This window comes from Rutidosis leptorrhynchoides, chromosome 1, assembly GCF_046630445.1.
Source record: "Rutidosis leptorrhynchoides isolate AG116_Rl617_1_P2 chromosome 1, CSIRO_AGI_Rlap_v1, whole genome shotgun sequence".
Classification (NCBI taxonomy): domain Eukaryota; kingdom Viridiplantae; phylum Streptophyta; class Magnoliopsida; order Asterales; family Asteraceae; genus Rutidosis; species Rutidosis leptorrhynchoides.
Window position 1 is genome coordinate 613,106,422 of NC_092333.1, and position 11,525 is coordinate 613,117,946.

General features: G+C 31.2%; 1 protein-coding gene across 1 annotated transcript; it reads left to right on the plus strand.

Moving 5' to 3' along the window:
• The first annotated feature begins 1,518 nt into the window (after positions 1-1,518).
• LOC139885080 (very-long-chain aldehyde decarbonylase CER3-like) lies at positions 1,519-9,973 on the plus strand. Its single transcript, XM_071869035.1, has 11 exons — positions 1,519-1,804; positions 1,972-2,195; positions 2,371-2,606; positions 3,148-3,367; positions 5,137-5,264; positions 5,823-6,085; positions 6,170-6,277; positions 7,200-7,406; positions 8,552-8,662; positions 9,364-9,537; positions 9,634-9,973. Exons 1-11 carry the CDS (start codon positions 1,748-1,750, stop codon positions 9,802-9,804), a joined length of 1,899 nt encoding a protein of 632 aa, XP_071725136.1. The 5' UTR covers positions 1,519-1,747; the 3' UTR covers positions 9,805-9,973.
• Positions 9,974-11,525: the final 1,552 nt, after the last annotated feature.

Genomic DNA, 11,525 nt, shown 5'->3' on the forward strand with positions numbered 1-11,525 from the left:
CGGTGGTATATTAGCAACAATGATAATAGTTAATATGACCAATACAATAGGAAAAATCATCCTTGTGTGAATCATTTTTACAAAAACTTTTTGAGAGTACTAATCTGAAAAATGAAGATTGATTTGTGAAAATGTGAAAACGGAGATGTTTATTTTATATTTGAAAAATATAGTTGTTGTAACGTCGTCAGTTGACGTTAACAACCGTTATGTATATATGACCGTTGTAACGTCGTTAGTTGACATTAACGAATAAAGTCACTATATCAAAACGCGTATGAGTAATATAAAGGACAAGATTTTTTTTTCTTATTTTAACTTTTAAGATTTACTTTTAATAAAAATACAAACTACTTTTCTTATTTTAACTTTTAAGATTTACTTTTAATAAAAATATAAACTACTTTTTCTTATTTTAACTTTTAAGATTTACTTTTAATAAAAATACAAACTACTTTGTCTTATTTTAACTTTTAAGATTTACTTTTAATAAAAATATAAACTACTTTTTCTTATTTTAACTTTTAAGATTTACTTTTAAGAATAAATATTAGTATGCATGAAATAAATAATGATTAATTGCATAAGTAATCATAAATGTTAGATAACATATAAAGACCCCATCGTATTCGTATTGATCGGAATTAATCTCGACCCATGGTACCGTGTTGTCAAATGGCGTGTTGCGTACATAAAGTACCGTGTTGTCAAATGACGTGTTGCGTACAATCATGAGATCTTATTAACATAAATATAAATGTTAGTGAAGTTAATAAGAGTTAGATTACAGAAAATATAATTCAGGCGGTATAACCGACCATATATAACTTAAATAACATAAATATAAATGTTAGTGAAGTTAATAAAAGTTAGATAATTTCTTACCTTGATTAGTGACGTGTGCTTGTTTAGATAAACCTTGATTATACGGAGCACTTCGTGCTGATAACGTGTTATATTTCAGTAGGCTTATAACTACATTTAGTGGTCTGGTTCAATATATTCAAATTGAAAGAACCAATAAAAGAGAGATGTGTTGTAGAAGATATAGGAGAGAAAGATGTTGAAGAGGTGTGATGTATTTAATGTATATGTGTGTTTTTGTAACTTACATTATGCACATATATATAGTACAAATTTTACTATCCATATTTGACTAATTACCATCCATATTTAACTACTAAATTTACAACACAAACATATTATTATCAGTACAATTAATACACTTTTAGGATACAAATATAATTTTATATGATTTATGAAAATTGAATTAAATCCCTTTCCCTCAACCTCCACACTATCTCCTAACTTTATTTTGTAACATTGCCACATTGCAGCATTTTGTTAGCCATTTCATATTTTCTTGTAGGTCCATATCATTGTCTATATAATATCTATGAATGACTTCATTTTAGTCACACAAACAAAATTCCCAATATACCCCATTTGTTGCTCTACCTTTCTCCTTTTCTCTCTCTATATATCTCTATAGGCTCTTTTTGGTGGTCCTACTCTTTGGTTATTTGGAAACCTCTTTGAAGTTCTTGTTGAGCTTATAGCATTAGATACACCTTTTTGGCTATAACAAAAAAAAAAGCTTCATATTGTTGCCAGTATGTTTTAGAGTAAAGGTTTAACACCAGTTTGATTTTGCGGTTGCACGAGGTTATATATACGAGGTTACCCGAGACCGCGTGACACACGTTTTTCTTGGTTTAGGGTTACAATCGTCTTTTTGCTATCGAAAATGTCGAAGAATGCTCCTCTAGCTACATGGCCTTGGGAAAATCTTGGTGTATTCAAGGTAAATCATAACTAATTCACTTAAACAAAAATAATATTACTTCATGACTTTTAAAGTCGGTTTCTTAAGTTTATATTTTATTATTATTAACGTTTAAAAAAGCAAAAACAATATCACATGATTTTGTCATAACACATAGTTTATTTTGTGGTTTGTTGAACTTGTAGTATATGTTACTTGGACCCATGGTGGGAAAAGTTGTACATTCATGGTTTTATGGATATGATGATCTAGCAAGCAATTTGTGTTGCCATGTTCTAGTAATAAGCTTATTCAGATTTCATCTATATCAGTGGTATACTAATGCATGTAACATGCTATTTCTCACACGAAATCGTCGAATTCTTCAAAAAAGTGTCGACTTTGAGCAAATCGACAAAGAATATGACTGGTAAGTTTTCAGTTTATATTTAATTTGAGTAAAAAAAAAAAAAAAAACAGAACATGATAGTATTGATACACCATTGTAATATACCATGCTATTCACATAAAAGTTGAAACATTAGTCATTCAATACCTATACTTTTGTTAGATATGTGTCCGTTTTGATGAAATTTTATTTTCAGGGACAATTTTGTAATTTTGCAAGCCCTGATAGCTTCATTGGCTATTTACTTGTTCCCTCATGAATTTGCTAACTTGCCGGTGTGGAAATCCAAAGGGATTGTTGCTATAGTTTTGGTACATGTGCTAATTTCAGAGCCACTTTACTATTGGGTGCATAGATCCTTACATGGAAATTACCTTTTTACCCCTTACCATTCATTCCACCATTCATCAAGTGTACCTCAACCGGTCACAGGTAATGGCATTCATATCCCCCATCTTCCCTCATTTATGATCATTATGTGTTGTCACATTCAACTAAATAATAATGTTTGCTCTGCAATTATTTTAAATTAGAACTTATCATAAGTTTACATTTTTAAATAATGTAACCATTTTAATATTACTATTATTATTAGATTATAGCATATGTGTAGTTCTTCCTAATATTTATCGATTTATATATTTGATTGTTGATCCCATGCAACGTTTCAAAGTGTCAACGCTCCACTACTTCGTACGGGTCATGATGTTATCCCTCAATTAATGCTCAAAGTTTATATAGACCAAACTCATCACTCAAAATATAGAAACATGATTTTTATTTGAGAACAAGACAATAGTACAAAAGTATATAAAAAAGACATTAGTGGTCATGATGTACTCGAATTCATTTAAGAAACATGTACAATTGAGTTGTATACGTGTAAAAATCTTCTGTATATGTACGTACTATGAAATCATCACATATCATTGTTAATACTTACCACTCCATTATATTGTTAACATATTCGCAGCGGGAAGCACCAGTTTCTTGGAAGATTTATTAGTTGCAGTGGTCATTGGGCTGCCGATACTTGGTTGTTGTTTGTCGGGATATGGATCTAAAACCATAATATATGGATATATTTATGTCTTTGATTTCTTACGATGTTTGGGTCACTCGAACGTTGAAATCATACCTCATTGGATTTTCGACTCATTTCCTTTCTTCAGATACATTATCTACACCCCAACGTAAGTTATTTCGATTATACGAATACTAATTGTGTAGATATGTACAATAGAACATTAAAAATTATAGTCGGTAGACGGTAGTACTATAGAAAAGTAAAAGCAAAAAATTTATGGTCTATCACTATTTGAGGAGCACGTCAATCAAAAAGTTATAGACTTATAGGTTCAAGTATGCTGTGAGAGAAGTATATTTATGGACAATACTGATATAATATGTCAAGTAGTTTAGATGTAAGATTGTCTTCAAAATATTTATTAAAAATATAGTGATTTAAAAATCATCATCATTCTAAATATAAATGCTAGAAAAATGGTGAAATTAGAATCTAATTAATGTAATTAACTAACCACATAGAGCATGTGATTAGCCAAGAAAAATTAAGATAGCCATTTGATGGTCGAAGTTTACTTTCGTATGAAATCATTTTAAATATGTATTTATGTCGTTTGTTAGATTTACTATTATTATTATTTTTTAAAAGTTTGTTGTATTATTAACTAATCATTTTAAAGAAACTTTAATAAGTATGTCACATGTATTTACTACATTAATACTTCGTACTTATTCTTTAAACCTCTATCTATCTTAAGTTATGTATATGATACTTTGAAGCACAAACATACACTTATATATAAATTATAATAACATAATTACATGATGATATTTAATAATGTTAGTCATCTACTCCGTAACATTTTTCTTGAGTAAGTTTAGTTATCTGCAATGGGTATATCTGCATTTTGAAACCATCTTATTAAGTAAATAGTTAAAGTTTATCATCATGATATATATCCACTTTTCAGTTTATCATCATACATATATAGATGTTAATACGTAATACTAGTAATTTTTGGCTTTTAAAAAAAAATAATTTTTCATTTGTTATAACAACAAATATCTCGTGTACCTTTAACAATATAATATGCTATCCTCATTAAACATTACACAATATATCAAGTCAATATGTATAACATGGATCTTAATTGGCAAGTTGTATAGCCAATTGATATATGATCAGTAAATTAGGACCAGATGAATAAAATATAGTTTCTTCTCATGTAAATGTGAAATAAATGAGTAAATGGATGAAGTTCTACGTTCAAGTTACTGGAAAGAGCCGAGTGTTTTACTCAAACGTCGCCTTCGGGTTCTTTTGCTTTCTACAAGTTGGTAAAAGGTGTAGATCAGCAAGAATACCCGGCCAAACCATGTGTATGGAAATCCACCAAACTCATCTGTAAGAGTTGGATGTCTATAAAATACTTCGACCGAATACCCCCATTTAACAGGATCGATCATCATTTCACTTTGTTAAGAGTTGTAAATCCTTGCTAAGAGTAAGACCCGAACCTGCGTCCATTAGACTTTCACATAGCGGTCACTAGCTTCAAAGGCAACGGGTACCACTGAGCTACATGTACCAACCATACCAACCAGTAAAACCGGTTTATATGTAAAATCTATACATTAATGAAGTATGAATTACTTCTAGCGACCCTAGCCTACATATTCGTTCTTGATGTAAAAACATTAAATAATGTGTTGTAACTTCATTGTTTTAACCTTTTGACACTTCGATAAACATGTATGGGCAGTATGATTGGTTAACATTTCCTGTGTTATACTCCGTATTAAACATAACTATTAAGTAATTAATAAAGATATTATTAGTGTACGTAGTATTGATGAATTATTAGATGTGTCAGTCAAGATATTTATTTATATTTATAATGTGTAGTATATATTATTCTGTGTTTATTTTTGACAGATACTATAGCTTACACCACACGGAGATGAAGAACAATTATTGTTTATTTATGCCTCTTTATGATGCCTTGTGGAATACATTGAACACACAATCATGGGATCTACATAAGAAAATAAGTACAGAAGCAGGTAACACTTTCAAACTGATATTCTATAACGTACACTTAAAAAATAAATATTAACTTTATAAAATATATCATTATTGGATATAAGAGTTGCAACTCGCATACATTATATTTAAACTTTAAAAGGTTAATTATACATTCAAGTGATATTTTCTTTTGTAATTTTTTAATGAAAAAAACCCTATCAGTTGGGTGAGGGACTTTTGTATGCAGATTTGTTGGAAGGTGTAAATATGCACACTTGAATTTAATTAGTTGACTATGATCATTATTAGTAGGTAGAAAGTTATAATCTATAACTTTAAATTAATATTGAAGGACCATATGTGACTTTATAGATTTCAAGGGGGACCCGTTAAATGTTTTATGTTGGACGTCAAAACACGTATCCAGGGGATAATTTAAAAAAAAAAAAAAATATCCCTCTACTATTCCTCTTTGACAAATAACCCCCTTTTACTATTGAAATATGCAAGTAATCTATTTACAGTACTTCATAGATCTTATCCCTAAATACTAGTAGTCACCAATTTGATCTAGTAATCTTATTGATCATATGCAGATATAGGTAAGTCGGCGAAGGTGCCGGATTTCGTGTTCTTGGCACACGTGGTGGATATATTATCTGCATTGCACGTTCCATTTGTCTTCAGAACATTTGCATCAAAGCCTTATAGTGCCAAACTTTTCTTGCTTCCATATTGGCCATTTACTGTTGTGGTGATGCTAATTATGTGGGCTCGGGCCAAGACATTTCTTGTGTCGTTTTACAACTTGAGAGGCAGATTGCACCAAACTTGGGCCGTTCCTCGGTTTGGATTTCAGGTAATTTTTTTAGAGAAAATCGAAATTCAAAATTGCACATTTCGCTACATTTTGCTTATGTAATCCGCGCATATGTTTATGTAGTATTTCTTGCCATTCGCTAGTAACGGCATCAACAATCATATTGAGGAGGCCATTTTAAGGGCTGACAAATTGGGAGTGAAGGTCATCAGTCTTGCTGCCTTAAATAAGGTAATTTTCTGTTTGGGCATGCAAATTATCAATTGACATGAGAAAGGTCTAACAATAAGTTACATGATAGTGCAAAAATTGATCAACGAATAATTTAAAATCTAAATGAGATTTGAAGGTTTTGATTAAAATTTGGTTATGAATGATAATTACATAATTGATGACCACTTTGAATGAACACTTGAAATGAAATGATGTAAAATTATCGTATTAACCTGTATATGGATAAATAAAAGCATTTGATTTCTGATAAATATTCTGAATATAATTTAAGGATGATATTTAAGAAACTCAGGTGTTTTATAGTTAAGAAAGTATTAAAACTAGAAATGGTTGCTGTTATTCAACAATCAACATCAATATTGTATGGTTGTAGATATGTAGGTTTAATAGTGATTTAGAAGCGTCCACATCGTATATCATCTAAAAGTCAAAAAAACAGGCTGAAGACACGGTGAAAGAAGCCCTAAGATACGGAGAAACTATTGAGTATGTAATTTAATGTCAAAAGTGGACAATACATAACAAAATCAATATTGTATGGTTGTAGATATGTAGGTTTAATAGTGATTTAGAGGCGTCCACATATATTTTCATTGTGAAAAGGATGTATACTTGATGGAAATGCCACCTTATAAAATAATTGATGAATAATACATTTTGTTGAAGGTCCTTAAAGGACTCTTAATTAGGTTCACTTTTGCGCCTATCTTTGGACCGTAAAAGATTAGAAATTTAGAATCTATTGAAAAAGTCCATTTTTCATATAGCAATATTGTTTTACGGAATAATAATAATAATAATAATAATAATAATAATAATAATAATAATAATAATAATAATAATAATAACTAGTAGTAGCAAAGTGCTAGAAAAAAACTACTTTATAGAAATATTGATCGATTAAATATTGAGAATGTAGAATGAAGCACTCAACGGAGGTGGAACGTTGTTTGTGAAAAAGCACCCAAATCTGAAAGTACGAGTAGTCCATGGGAATACATTGACGGCTGCTGTAATACTTAACGAGATTCACGAAGATGTAAAAGAAGTGTTCTTGACCGGCGCCACTTCAAAGCTTGGACGTGCAATCGCCCTTTATCTTTGTAGACGAGGCGTTCGTGTTCTTGTAAGTATATTAGTACTTAATTCTCAACATTCCACCTAATATTTAATTGTTATAACATTCAACGTTATACTCCATCAGTTCTAATTTAATAGTCTTGTTTTGACTTTATTTTTTAACTTTGACTTTAAATAACTTTTTTATGTTATATAATACTTGATGAAGTTATAACAAATGAAAGTACATATAAAACTTAATTTATTTATATAAATTTTATTTTCATCAAGTACGAGTATTATATAATGCAAAATAATTTATTTTAAGGTCGGAGTTAAGAAATAAGGTCAAACCAGACATATTATTTGGGACAGAGAAGTAGTGAAAAATGAAAAAATGGACTTGTAAAACATTTTTGTTATTAGTTTGGTTGCGTACAAAGACTAATGATCCCTAGCTGTTATTATGTAGCAAGCTCACCATCATATACAAGTTCAAAATACTTGAAACCATCTTTTAAAGGTTACCTATAAGTGACAAGTTAACAAGATAAATTGAAGTGCCAACCACCAATCATAACTCTAACGAATGATAAGTATTTTAAAAAATTAATATTGGATGGCACATTAAAGGTTTGGATGTAGATGAACACGTATGCTACTTTATTTAAGCATACAATTTAATACGTAGTACTAAGTACTATATATCACATATTCTTTTAGTGTCGGAACATTATTTCGTATGTTAGAACTTGCAATACATTTAAATGTTTATTAAATTTTTTTTTTTGAACGGCGATTTTTTTGCATCAGTAGATCATTTATTTCAACGACCCTCATTATTTGCATGTAACACACACGTTCGGGCGGAAACCCGAACCCGATCGACGGTACCCGAGAACACATCCATTCGGGCAGTGTTCCGAGTAGAGATCCGTGAACGAAACCAGTAAAACCTCCCTATAGGGTCAATATATACCACCATTATTGGTGTTCAATTGGTTTAAAGAAAATCATGTCATCCCTAAGGATCGAACGCACATCCCTAAGGATCGAACGCATGACATCTCCGTATTCCATGACACAAAGTACATAGATGAACCGTTGAGCTATGCCCGCAAGTTCATTTTTAAATATTTATTAACTACTTTACTGTATGATTATTTGAATAACTATTTGTGTCTTTACCCAAATTGAAAATAAATTATACAGATGTTGACTCCGTCACATGAAAGGTTTCAAAACATCCAAAAAGAAGCTCCAGCAGATTGCCAGAAGAATTTAATCCAAGTCAGCAAGTACCAAGCAGCAAAAAATTGCAAGGTATTGATCATTTTATACCTGGCAAACGGATCAGTTTGGGTAACGGGTCAAAACGATTTTGGGTTGAAATGGGTCTTTGGTCGAACAGGTCAAATTTTTAAAAGGGTCCAAATGGGTCAGGTTGGGTCGGGTTGGGTAACGTGTCGGAACGGGTCATGGGTCAAATGGGTCCAAATAGGTCATCTACTTTCACATGCGACTTTTACATTTATGATTACGTTTTACGTTTAAATTTACGATTTATATATATATAAGAAATAAGAAATATTATTAATATACACAATAAACAATATAACCATGATTCCTTTCATAAATGTTTGACAAATAAAACTTTTTTATGCTCGAGTCATATGACCCATTCATAAAAGCCATTAGACCTATCCATGTATATTGAGCTTTAGTAATTGATACCCATGTGATCCATTCCTTTAAATTTGGTATAGGACCCAATAAGTTGTAAGGAAACTCATTAGAACTTTTCAAAAGTTTTGGATTACATTACCATGGCCAATTTCTCTAAAGACCCAGTTGACCTTAATTTAAAAGTATATGTCTCAATTGCTAGAAGTAATTATTTATTATTTATCACAGGGTGAACTTTTTTACTACTTTTTGAACCATTAGTAGTAGTTATTATAAAATAAATATGAGCTTCCATATAAAAGGTGAAAAAATCACATATCGATTTGGTTGGTTAACAGACGTGGGTGGTTGGAAAGTGGATAACGCCCGGACAACAAAGATGGGCACCATCAGGAACTCATTTTCATCAGTTCGTGGTGCCGCCCATTTTGGCTTTTAGAAGAGATTGTACTTACGGTGACCTTGCTGCCATGAAACTACCGGATGACGTTGAAGGCCTGGGATCTTGTGAGGTACAAATTATACAGTTTCATATATAGCATCACCTGCAGTTTGTAGTATGTAAATATTTAATTTGTTTAAAATTAGCATATATTTGTATTGTGCAGTATACAATGGGAAGAGGAATAGTACATGCGTGTCATGCAGGAGGAGTCGTACATAGCTTGGAAGGATGGACTCATCACGAAGTTGGTGCACTTGATGTTGATCGAATCGATATCGTTTGGAAAGCTGCTATGAAACATGGTCTTCAATCGGTTTCGAGTCTACCTAAATGATCTTAATAGTTTTCTTCTTCTATCATTTTGCTTCTAATTCATATCTAATTTCAGAACATTTTCTTGTTACATACTTCAATTTGGTTTATCTCAGATGAATATTACAATGTATGATCAAGTACCAATTTAAATATTAGTTCAGATGTTTAAGGAATAAGGATTCATCAAACCAATCTCAAATTATTCAAATTGCACAAAAATGTGTAGTATTAATATAAGGACTCCAAGAAGGAATTTTCGAGCGAAAGATATTATCGAAACAGACGAAACTACTCTAGAATGTTTCAAGCAGACTTTATCACTAAAGCGACTGAAGTATCGCGGTTGAGTGGTTTACAGGTTCACACGTGATGACTTCAGTGTTGGGATTTAACAAGTTCATAATATACTTAAACCATTTTAAAATTAAGAAAGCGGAAGCATGTTAATTACCAATTTTAGACTTGTTAAACTTTAAGCCAATTAAAGTTAAATCCCAATTAGAATCAAGTTGTGATATATACTTACAAACTACAAGCAAGAATAAGATGTTATACCTATTCCAAGCTAGTTGAAAGAGATGAAGATGATGATGTTGAATGGAGCTTCAAATGGATGAAACCTCAAGGAGAAATACCCCAAACTTGTGCACCAACACCTAGCTTTGGTTAGGATTTTATTGCACTTGAATTTAGCTTGCCAAAAACCAAATTATGATCCCTTCTTGCCCCCCAATACCTACGGTTTTCAGCAGCAGCAAGGAGAGAAATTATGCAGTTTTTTTGATCACTTGAAAGTGTATTTGCATGTGTATCCTTTTCTAGTAGTCTCCCAAGGAGTCAATGAACAAGTCTCTTGATTAAAGGAAAAGCTTAACCATCTTTAGCATGTGTTATTCAAGACTCCAAGGCAACTAACTAGTTGTTTTTTTAAAATAAGTTTTATAAAATATAAATTTTATAAAACTATTCTATAAAACTTCCATTTTAATTTATATACACATTTTATTATATAAAACCAATTTATATATAAAATGTAACATAAATAAATTAATTATTTAACCTATAAATAATTAAATCCATAATATATAAATTATTCCATAATTTATATAATACACATCAAGTAATATTTAAGAAAACCATTTTTCTTAAAGTTCAAGTGTCGCGTATTTGATCAATGAACCAATCGTTAAAATCAAATACAAATAAGGTGTCGGTAAGTTTGTTATTGGGTATGACCCGACTTGGATCATAACACGTCAGCCACATTAATTTAGTATGTCTCTCGGGCATACGAAATACCTTCAATCTCCCACTTGCACGAGAAACATAAGAAATTAATGCAAGTGATGGATACAGCCTAACACACCGTCCATCACCCCTAATATGTTATGACTTTGTGCCATTCAATAACATCATCCCTTTCGAGTTCCCATCTCGAATATGATTAGGTGAATCTTTCATTATTTCCTTTCGTCCTAGATGTCATGTTAAATCCAAGAGATACAGAGTGATCACTCTCTTATAGATTTAACTTTTCAGGCCTTAGACATCTGACTCTCAACGAATAAGAGGGACAAATTCCATCTTGACTACATACGTCCTAAATATACACTTTGTAATATACCTGAGTTCTTCCTTATGTACTACCATGTTTCAGAATAGCGAAGGAAAGAATCAAGGCACAGTACTTGGTGAATATCCGAACCCAATATGTATCTCAGGTCAGAGGATACAATGATA